Source organism: Sinocyclocheilus grahami, unplaced genomic scaffold (assembly GCF_001515645.1).
Source record: "Sinocyclocheilus grahami isolate Dianchi unplaced genomic scaffold, SAMN03320097.WGS_v1.1 scaffold252.1, whole genome shotgun sequence".
In the NCBI taxonomy this organism is placed as follows: domain Eukaryota; kingdom Metazoa; phylum Chordata; class Actinopteri; order Cypriniformes; family Cyprinidae; genus Sinocyclocheilus; species Sinocyclocheilus grahami.
Genome location: NW_015505431.1, coordinates 343,509 through 354,828, shown reverse-complemented (window position 1 = coordinate 354,828; position 11,320 = coordinate 343,509). Strand labels below are relative to the sequence as shown.

Genomic DNA, 11,320 nt, shown 5'->3' with positions numbered 1-11,320 from the left:
TTGCAGCAAGGCCTTCTGGGAGAGTTTGAGCGCGCACAGAGCCGCCATATGGACTTCAGGAATAAAGGAGTCGGACTGGGGTTCGCGGCGCCGTCCAATAAAACGTTTGCGATTGATGCTAATGCAAGGAACTCAGTGCGATTCGATGACTGAGAGTTACAGGATAGTTCACTCACAAGTGAAGGCTCGGTCATCACTTACTCACCCTCACATCGTTTACAAACCCATGTGCTGTAATCACACCAGTCAAGCTCCAAAAAGGACTAAACAACCAACAGCCCATACGAAATCTGTTTGGAATGATGCAAGGGCGAGTAAACGATGACAAAATGTTCATTTCTAGGTGAACTGTTCCGTTAATGTATGAATCAAAGTGGAAATTGAGGAGCTCCGAATCACCGACCAAAAAAAGTATTTTACTTTTTTATTTCGTAAGTTTCCTTGAAATCTGATTGAATTTCTTTGGGTCCTGAGAGATGTTGTACTCAGGTGAAATATCACGAGATGTATTTGGATTTATCATTGGATTTGCCCAAGAAGTTTACACTAGAAGAAAAGATTACACAACAGCAAATAAAGACACTGGATTAGAGCTGTCCTTGGGTAATCATGATTGATATTGCATTATTGGTGTTTTTGAGATTTGAGTTAATTATTTAGTCATTTACATTTATGCATTTAGCAAAGTTTTATCTAGTCACATTGCTTTCAATGTATATACACTGGTGTTCAAAAGCATGGGGTTGCTAAAATTTTATGGTCACCAAGGCTGCATTTATTTGATCAAAAATACAGTACAAGTGGTTATATCGTGAAATGTTATTACAGTTAAAATGCCCCTATTATGGATTTTTTGAAAATTAACTTTCATGCAGTGTGTGACACAGCTCTAAGTGAGTGAAAACATCCTGCAAAGTTTTAAATCTAAAAGTGCACCGTGTATAAAGTTATTGTCTTTCAAATGAAAGAGTCGACTCTTTTTAAAACGAATCTTAAGCTGTTTCGAGTTGACGTCAATATTAGCATATTTAAGCCCGCCCACTTGCTGCGCGCGCAGACCCGGGAAAGCTTGACGCTGCGCTCTGCACTGAGAGTACAGTTAGGGTATGTCGGAAAACTCCCAACTCATTTTCTTCAACTTCAAAATCATCCTACATTGCTCCAGAAGCACCGACCCAGTGTTTACAAAGTGAACGTGCAAGGAGGGTCAAACACCCTTTACAAAAAAAAAAGGAAAACAACGATGTAGGACGATTTTGAAGTTGGAGGAGAAAAGTGTTGGGAGTTTTTAGACATACCCTTGAACCGTTGTACACAGACAGTACGCATGTGCCTCGCAGAGCAAGACAAGACGAGCATTTGTGGTTAAAAAAAAGTGTATAAATATTATTTTTAAGAAAATGACTCGTTTCGCTAGATAAGACCCTTATTCCTCGGCTGGGATCGTGTAGAGCGCTTTGAAGCTGCATTTTTAACCTTTAATCCGTTGAGCACCACTGAAGTCCACTAATATATGGAGAAAAATTAATCGTTGAGCAAAAAAATGAAAAAATAAATGCATATTATAAGACAATGAAAGTGTTTTTTTTTTTTGACCTTGCATGCATGTCAACCTGTTGTTGGGGACTCCCAAAACCAAAATATGAACCTTTCATATGCCATAATAGGGGCACTTTAAATTGCTTTCAATGTGAATATATTGTAAAATGTCATTTATTGCTGTGATCAAAGCTGAATTTTCAGCATCATTACTCCAGTCTTCAGTGCCACATGATCCTTCAGAAATCACTCTAATGCTGATTTGCTGCTCAAGAACATTTCTGATTATCAATATTGAAAATTTGTGCTGCATGTTTTTGTTGAAAAGTTTGATCATTTTCTTTGAACAGTAAGCTCAAAAGAACAGAATTTATTTTAAATAGAAATCTAGCATTATAAATGCCTTTACTGTCACTTTTGACTAATTAAATGCAATAAAAGCCTTTATTTCTTTAAAAAAATCTTGCTGATCCCAAACTTCTGGGATTAAAACCCATTACCTTGGCATCACTAACACCAAGCTTTACTGTTTGAGCTACAGCAATATATCATTTGACTTGAAGTAAATGCTGTATTAAAATTGTCCATCTTTATTGCAAACAACAATGCAACACTCAGGACAAATGGAACTGACCTTGTGATGTTAAAAACTTTATTTTTTTTCTCTTGTAAACGCATGACCTCTCAAAACGGTTACAGGCAAAAGACAGAATAAAGAAAACGTATCAAATAAGACATTTCCAGATGTTCTGAATAAAAGTAGCAAGAGGCAAAAGTAAATTCATCTCTGGTGACTATTTTTGCGGTTCATGCGCTTCAAAGAGTTAGAAAACAGTGCCAAATGTTATTGCTCTAAAAACTTCAAATCCCATTGTGAAAGACTACAAAATCTGTTACAGTGAATGTGATTGTGACAATAGTACAATTCCAGTTTTCCGCTTTGGAAAAAGCTGTGGGTTTTGGAGCTCCATTTATATGCAAAAAATATGTCGTAAAAAACAGGCTTCAGTTGCTTTACACAATATAGTTTCTTATTTTCTTTCCTTCTGATTTTGTGATGAAATGTGACCAAAAGTAGTACGTTTTACTAAGATGCACCCATAAATTGTTCCAACTCTGTGTTTAAAGAAGCTCTAAACATTCAGGACCATTTAAAGTGGAAGTCCATCAACAAAATGTGACCTTCCACAATCACGTTTCAGAGCTTCCCTAAGCACTGCAAGACATCTGAACATGTGATATTACAATCACGGGTGTGTCAGAGCATCAGGAATGCCAGAATACTGCTTAGCAATGCAACTACATTCAATTACGGTAATGTGATACTCATGCGGTATTCACTTAGTAGTGTGCATCACAGGCGGTGTGGAATGTGACAATCCAGATTCACACCTAGAAATCCAATCAGATACTGGGCTGAGGGTTCTGCATGAGGGGGCGTGTCTTTGAAGCTGTGTGTTCCGGTGGGTGTGGTCAGCGGGTGCGGTGGGCGTGGCTCAGGCCTGCAGGTACTCCGGCTGTACCCGCGCGACCTTGCGAAACTCTTTGGCGTGTGTGCGTGGACACTGCATCTCACACCAGCTGATGGGCACCATCTGAGCGCCTGCGGGAAGAGATTTCAGACCGTGATGAACAATTAACATTTTGGGTTAACTATTCATAAATACAAATGTCCTAACTTTCAGGTTATCCAAGGTGTAGATGAGTTTCTTCATGGGAACAGATTTGGAGAAATGTAGCATTGCATCACTTGCTCACCAGTGGATCCTCTGCAGTGAATGGGTGCCATCAGAATGAGAGTCCAAACAGCTGATAAAAACATCCACAAGTAATCCACACACCACTCCAGTCCATCAGTTAATATCTTGTGAAGTCAAACGCTGCATGTTTGTAAGAAACAAATCCATCATTAAAGAGTTTTTATGTTAAACCATTTACTTCCAGCTAAAATATGAGTCCTCTATCCATAATATTGCTTTCTGCAGTTAAAAAAGTCATCTTGCCTGAATCAGGAGAAAAATATGCACAGATCAAGCACTGTTTATGGTCCAAAACAGCTCTAAACAAATATGTCAGTGGATTTTGATATGAGAGGACAACAGGGGATGGACTTCACTGGAGGAAGCGTTATTATGGATTATGGACACATATTTTTACCAGAAGCAACGGTTTAAAGTTAAAACGCATTAACGACGGATTTGTTTCTTACAAACATGCAGCTTTTGGCTTCACCAGACATTAACTGATGGACTGGAGTGGTGTGGATTACTGTGATGTTTTTATCAGCTGTTTGGACTCTCATTCTGACGGCACCCATTCACTGCAGAGGTTTCATTGCTGAGCAAGTGACGTAATGCTACATTTCTCCAAATCTGTTCCCATGACGAAACAAACTCATCTAACATCTTGGATGGCCTGAGGGCGAGTACATTTTTCAAATATTTATTTTGGGTGAACAATTCCTTTTCCAATTCCAAGTGCATGCTATTTGAACGCTCCCTCACCCGCCTCGCTGTGGGCCACAACTACGCCCAACTCGTTCTCTGCTGTGGTCAGCAGGTAGTTCGACTGCACGTCGCCCAAAGAGATCTGACATCCGAGGTCAAGGGTCATGAGCAACACATCCATGACAAAAGGAAAACTGCTTTTCATAGAGCATAAAGGATACCACTTTTGCAAGGACAATGTCGCCTGGCCTGAAGCTTTTGTACGTCTCCACCTGAAAAGAGCAATTCAATACATGACATTTTAACCCCCCTACACACTTTTTGAAAAAGGGTTACATATTGGATGTTTGCAGATATTTCTGTACAATTTTTGATAGCATTATCATCTTTCCCATGCACCTTTTTTTTTTTAAATCACAAAACAAAAAAATTCCCATGAGCTCACCTTGTCTTTCTCTGTCGCTCTCACGTCTTCTCTTCTGGAGAATCCAAACCAAACAGTGTTTAACAGATTAGACTAAATCTTTTACTTCTATTACTGATAATAAAATATCCAACAGAACCTGCTTTTAAAATATGAATGAAACGTAACTTGGTTATTTGAGACATTTGATGGGATATTAATCTCAAGTATTATGTAAATACATATGCATATCTCATTATTTATACAGCTGTATATAGCGAAATCAATGCACAAATCTGTACATAAATCTTCTGTTCCAGATTCATACACATTATTATTATTTATTGTTAAGTCTTACTGTTTAAATGTTTTGTGTTCTCATGTCAGGTATGTATGCATGTACCAAGTAGTGGTCGACCGATATATCGGCCGATATTTGGCATTTTGCAAATATCGGCATCGGCCGATAAGTTTTCCTGTTTGGCCGATGTGATCGAGGCGGGACTTTTATTTTGACGGCGCTGAGAACGGCAGCGCCTGAGCACACAGTGCTCACATTCTCCCTCTAGTTTACGGTCGTTGTTAACAGTTCTCTGTCTAATACGGATAGAAGTCTGTCTAATAATCCGATAGAACGGTTAAACAAAGTAATGAATGTATACAAAATGTATTATAACGATTGCTTTTATATTATTAGTAATAGAAAGGCAAACATTATAATGTTTGTAATACTCTCTCGTTTGATGTCAGCATTAAGCAAATACGCATTTACATAATTTAAACAAATCTTTGAATGACTAATGAACATTTAAATTTCACAAACCTTGCAAACTCAGTCGAATCCAGTTGTGAGATCTTGTGAAGTGTGCATTTTTATCCAGCATGATCGCGTGTTCTCTGCCTGACTTTCGGTCCGTGTGAATTGAATGCTTTAAACTCGTGATTTCAAATCATGCTGCGCTTTATGCATTTGCCCACTGTCTTATTCATGTCATTTTCACTGTGTGCTGAATGTAAAATTAGTGTTACCTTGGCTTTATTTGAAAAATATGATTCCCAATGCACACAGACTTCCCAGAATACTGAGTGCCCTGTTGGTTACAGTGTTTACTTCCTTTTTAATTATATTTTTATTAAATATTTATTTATGAAAAATACTTTGTCATCTAAAGTATAAGTATGTTTATTTTACACATTTATTTTTAATCCATTGTCAAATGATTTCAAATTTCTGAAATATTAATTAAAATTAAAAACAAATTATATCGGCTTTATATCGGCCACCCTGCTTTCCAAGATATCGGCATCGGCTGTCAAAAAACCAATATCGGTCAACCACTAGTACCAAGAGCACCTTAAAAACCACAACAAATTCCTTGTGTGTGTCTGCGCACACTTGGCGAATAAACCTAATTCTGATTCTGATATTAGAATTAGGGATTGATAGAAGAATAAATAATTCGTACCTGATCGTGCCTCTAAACCTGTCTTTTAGCGGTGTCGACCCCACATATAAGATGTGGACTTTAGCAAATCGTGGGTTGATACTCGTCACCTGCAAAGGAAACAATCATAGATTTATTACACAGAAAAATTTAACAAAACATCACGCAGTAAATGGCAAAAAAAGAACAGAAGGATTTAGATATATGACCATAGCATTAAGCACCAGTGATGTGATGTTTTGTACTGAACGCTCACCTTACAGGTGACAATGGCACCGACGTCCGGCAAAAGCTGTGCTTCTGTCTCCCTAACGACTGAAATCACCGGGAGCTATAAAGAATAAAATGTCACTATTGGATTACCAAGAAGCATGGGTGTTTAAGTCTTACAAATGAATAAAACTGTTGTGTTCAAATGACAGAATGTCCATGAAAGTGACTGTGCGATACATGAACTGACCTCCTCTCCCTCGTTCTTTCTCAGCACGTATCCCGCGAGCGAAGCGAAGATGTTGCCGTGCCGCAGATACGTGCCGGTGCCGGGGATACAGTCCTCCGTGCTGCAGAGCCTTTCACCTGTGTGAACAACAGCAGACGAACCAAGCCACATCAAACTGTTTGTAAAAACACACAAATCATGTACAGTAATGCACACTCAATGGAAGTATATAGGACAGGAATAAACGTAAAAATATAGTTTAACCACCAGTGTTGGGGGTAACTGATTACAAGTAACACGAGTTACGTAATCAGATTACTTTTTTCAAGTAACTAGTAAAGTAACGCATTACTTTTTAATTTACAAGAAAATATCTGAATTACTTTTTCAAAAAAGTAATGCCAGTTACTTTGTTTTCCCATTTATTGACTGACAGCTCTCCTGTCCCCATATTGGGAGAAATCTGAAGTGCAGAGGAATTGTGTGCGCTGTGTGAACATGATGTTACTGTAGTTCTAGACTAAATGTGAATGTGCATTAATTCATCCCACTCACAAAAAACAGATTTAGTATTCATCAAAATGAATTAAAACAGTGAAATGCAAACTCAGAATATGACGCAAACCTGCAATAATTAAATATGTTAAATAACACAAATGTATCTAATCCCATTTTATTAACCGATGTCTTTGCTGCGGACCTTTGATGATCCCGTTCAACCATACTAATAAGCAAAAATTACTTTAGATTTAAATTTTGCTTTGTTTTTGTATTGCTGAAGAATGTTTCTTCTCCTGCGTTCTACTGTCCAGACGTGAATTTACTTTTGCTTCAGCCTGAGGTTTATTCATTACACTTTTTGGTGTGAAAGGGCTTTTACATTTGCTATAAATAGAACTTCTTATAAAACAATCAAGCCCTGCTTAAATTTAAAAAGTAACACGAAAGTAACGCAAAAGTACCCCAAATATCATAAAACACACACTACTCTACAGGAGAAATTAATTTAAAAAATTTTTTTTACAAAAATGCAAAAAAAAAATTTTTTTTTTTTAATTAAACCGGATTTCGGTGACTTAATGTAAACGAGGTTTCCAGGGCAATCTAGGTGATCAAAACAGCTAGAGTCGTCCATCAGCTGCGGGTTCGTGTAGAGGCACATAGGGGAGTGTTTAGGGCAGGTATGCATGACAGCAGCGCTCGCGCCCCGGGCGGTGGGCAGGGCTCGCCAAACGAGTCTTTAAACCCTGCAAGCCACTCTAAAACTACACTCACTCACAGAATATCACGTATACGCGATTATATCAAGCAAGTCAATCAACATCAGCTGTTTTTGCCATATGTTGACCGAAATCGAACATATTTATGGGTTTACAACGCCGTAATAGTGCTGCGCGTGCGGATGATTCAGCCCTACAGCAACACACGTGAACGCTATAGAGGAATCAAACTGCTCACAACTTTTACTAACCACTTCAAAGTTCATAAAATATCAGTCTGTGCATAAACAAAGAACATATAGCCATGCAACGATTATGTCGATAAGCCCAGAAGGACGCGCAGATAGCATGTTAATAACAGCGACCCACCTGGAACACACAGCTTCATGGGCGACATGTTTTCAAGAAGAAACAGCCGCGTTTTCATTGGCTGTTAGTCAGAGGGCAACTCGCGCTCTGATTGGTCACTTCATTATACGCGGTTTGAGTACACCGCCATATTTGTTGTGGCTGCAAATGTAAATAGTGCTCTGGGAGACATGTTGAATGGAAACGGTTTGGACGTTTTGTTTCTTGTAGCACCTTTCTTGTATATTTCTTAGCATATGTTATTATTTAAAAAAATTTAATAAATAAACGTAGTCCAGGAGACATGAAAAAATACACTGCCGTTCAATGGATCTGTAAGATTTGTGATGTTTTTGTTTTAAAGAAGTCTCTTCTGCTCAAGTCTGCATTAATTTGATCAAAAATACAGTAAAAAAAACTGTAATATTGTGAAATATTATTGGAATTTAAAATAGTGTTTTTCTATTTTAATATACTAAAGATTTGTGATGTTTTTGTTTTAAAGAAGTCTCTTCTGCTCAAGTCTGCATTAATTTGATCAAAAATACAGTAAAAAAAAACTGTAATATTGTGAAATATTATTGGAATTTAAAATAGTGTTTTTCTATTTTAATATACTTTAAAAAGTAATTTATTTCTGTGATCAAAGCTGTATTTTCAGCATCATTCCTCCAGGCTTCAGTGTCACATGATCTTCAGAAATGTTGGAAACAGTTGTGATGCTTTTTATGTTTTTTGGAGCCTGTGATGCATTTTTCTGGACTCTTTGATTAATAAAATGTTAAAAGTACAGTATTTATTTAAAATAGAAATCTTTTGCATATTCATGTTTTTAAACGATTTACTGTGATATTTTTATCTTTACGAATCAGAAGAAAATATTCACAGCGTGCAACTTTTTTTCTGCTTAAGTAAGCCGACATTTATTAGGGATTGCACATCTCATAACGTCTTTCAGTCAAGCAAAATAATTTTAACATCTGCTGTACAAGTGAAATGTACAAGAACAGACAAAATGCTATAATTCATTTTCTGGGACAACAATATTCAGTATTTCCTTAATGGCGAATGTTTGCAGGATACTTGGGTCAAAATGCATTGAACAAGACATGTACTACAGTACAAAAACACCAACATACAGTGACATTTACCACAGAAAAAGTGAGCAGAAAATGACCATAAACATATGCAAAAAGCCCACAGGAATATCAGCAAACAAGCTCCCTTCTCCACTCTAGATGTAGGTGAATCTTAAAAACAAACCGTAACACATCTTTTCAGTGACTTCAAAGTGTGGGATGATTCAAGAGCATTTGTGTGGGTGTTTAGAGATATAGCGCAGCGGTGCAAAGCATGAATCACGCAAAGACGGGGAATCGCAGCACTTCTGCAGCCCACATGGCCATTAATATATGCTGTTGCCTGGCAACAGTGGTCAAAGCATGCCATCACAGACAAACACATGTGCCATCTTTTGAAATGTGCGACTGTGGATCTTCAGTGCCGAGACTATGTAAAGCTAAAATCCCTCCCTGTGGCTCAGTTTCACAGCATTTATACACATACCCAAGCAGTTTCAATTGAATTTTATTATAAGGATGGTCCCGATTCAGAGCATTAGGAAATGAATTACTGGTCAGTGGTTTGGTTCTAGGCTCATGGTCAAACACTGATTGCGGTTTTGAGGAGGATTGTGTGAATTGAGGTCTACTTCTTGGCTTTGCCCTGAGCGGCGACGGCCTCCATGGCTTTGCGGACCGTCTCTTCATCCCCCAGGAACTGCATGGGCTTCACAGGCTTCAGGTTCTTGTCCAGCTCATAAAGGATGGGGATTCCTGTGGGCAGATTCAGCTCCATAATCGCCTCCTCTGACATACCTGGAGCAAACACACGGGTTATAATCAGCACAATCAAATAGATGCAAATATAAAGCATTATGGATGGCTGCCAGGACACTGTTATACATTTGCTAAGATGTCTTGAATAACTGCTATCTTACTCTGGATGTTATTAAGAGCCAGTGAAAATCATGCATCATGTAGGGCCCTGTGAATTCCACGACGAGTTGCGGAATTCAGTGATAAAAATGGATTTTCAGTATAACTCGGAATGTCACAGAATTTTGGATGAGTAACTTCAAGACAGAAGGGTTAGAAGGTACTCCAAGTAATAACAAAAAATAATAAATTATAACATTAATAAAATTAAAACAATTTTTTTTTAAGGAACATCACACAATTCTAAACCTGTTATGCAGCACTTTGTTTGCCAAAAAATAAAATGAATTGGTATATTTTCATTTGATTACATTTTAAAAGATAAATTAAACTGTTAATGTTTTATGCCTTCCCTTGACTACCACCATTTTTGATAATAAAATTGTATTTAATCATAAATTCCGAATAATTAAAAGAAAGAATTTCTGAAAAAATTAAACTTTCCATAGGACCCCATTATTGTAAAAAAAATTTAAATAAATATATCGTTATTAATTACAAATATTTTTTGGTTACTAAAATTGAAGTAAACCATTAAAACAGAATTTTTAACAAAATTAAAATGAAAAACAGAATTTTGGTTAAAAGTAAATAGAATTTGGGGTGGGGGGGGGGATCAAAATGATTTAACAGGTCCCTAAAAATGTAAATTTTGATAAATTTATGTTAAATGACATTTAATTTTCTTTTATAAATTAGACATGCTGTTTAAACCTAATTCATTAAACCCTTAATAAATCATTGTTCAATTGTAAAAAAAATTTTTTATTTGAATTAATTAGACATACGTTTGATTACAAACATTCAATTTAACCATTAAATCCAGAAAATTACAATGTAAAAAAATGGAATTGAGAAAAATTAAAAACTAAAAAATTAATAAATGAATAAAATAAAGAAAATATTGTTAAACACAACTGTTGTTAAATGTATACATTTCAGGATTATAATTAATTAGACATTCTTTTTGATTGTTAACATTTAATTTAACCATTAAAACAGGATCCAGATTTCATAGGGTCCTATGGATTAAGAGACCTCTTGGGCTCGTTCTGGGTGGTTTTAGGGTGTAATTATATACTGTATGGTGTAACATCAGGTTCTGGGCTTCAGGTTTCTCACCCTCCAGGTGTTTGACGATTCCTCGCAGGCTGTTGCCGTGAGCGGCGATGAGGACCCTCTTGCCCTCCTTGATCTGAGGAACGATTTCCTCGTTCCAGAACGGCAGCGCTCGAGCGATAGTGTCCTTCAGGCTCTCGCACGAGGGCAGCTGGTCCTCCGTCAGGTCGCCGTAGCGACGGTCCTGCAGCGACATCACATTCAGTGTCACGTGACCCTTCAGAGATCAATCTAACATGCTGTGTTGTAGCAAAATGCTTCTGTATTCTTTCTGGGTGAAGAACTGACGCGGGTCATTTGATCAATTGACTGTGTGGCTAGGAACTATGCTCTCATTCCGGCGTAATAATCAAGGAACTTTGC

General features: G+C 37.3%; 2 protein-coding genes across 3 annotated transcripts in view; both read right to left on the bottom strand.

Annotated features, from left to right (window-relative positions):
• Positions 1 to 2,176: 2,176 nt before the first annotated feature.
• On the bottom strand, positions 2,177 to 7,920 carry exosc1 (exosome component 1). 2 transcript variants are annotated; one of them, XM_016289852.1, is made up of 8 exons: positions 7,863 to 7,920; positions 6,295 to 6,410; positions 6,091 to 6,165; positions 5,856 to 5,944; positions 4,432 to 4,465; positions 4,208 to 4,258; positions 4,044 to 4,128; positions 2,177 to 3,142 (listed from the first exon to the last, which is right to left on the bottom strand). In XM_016289852.1, the coding sequence occupies exons 1-8, from the start codon at positions 7,918 to 7,920 to the stop codon at positions 3,036 to 3,038; spliced, it is 615 nt and encodes a 204-aa protein (XP_016145338.1). In that variant the 3' UTR covers positions 2,177 to 3,035. The 2 variants fall into 2 exon arrangements, with proteins under 2 accessions (XP_016145338.1, XP_016145339.1); XM_016289853.1 differs by having other exon boundaries at positions 6,295 to 6,419; positions 7,863 to 7,916.
• Positions 7,921 to 8,745: 825 nt separating this feature from the next.
• The window catches only part of pgam1b (phosphoglycerate mutase 1b), a 4,541-nt gene continuing 1,966 nt past the window's right edge, over positions 8,746 to 11,320 (bottom strand). Inside the window, exons 3-4 of the mRNA XM_016289851.1 lie at positions 10,961 to 11,141; positions 8,746 to 9,718 (exon numbers count right to left, since the gene is read on the bottom strand). Coding sequence (XP_016145337.1) covers positions 9,549 to 9,718; positions 10,961 to 11,141 — 351 coding nt within the window. The 3' untranslated portion in view covers positions 8,746 to 9,548. The remainder of the gene's footprint in view (positions 9,719 to 10,960; positions 11,142 to 11,320) is intronic.

Excerpts from the sequence above, each read along its gene's own strand:
- exosc1 (XM_016289852.1), bottom strand. The coding sequence starts at position 7,920 with ATGAAAACGCGGCTGTTTCTTCTTGAAAACATGTCGCCCATGAAGCTG. Across the intron at positions 6,411-7,862 it reads CATGAAGCTGTGTGTTCCAG|GTGAAAGGCTCTGCAGCACG; the intron begins GTGGGTCGCTGT and ends TTGTTCACACAG. Across the intron at positions 4,259-4,431 it reads GAGCGACAGAGAAAGACAAG|GTGGAGACGTACAAAAGCTT; the intron begins GTGAGCTCATGG and ends TGCTCTTTTCAG.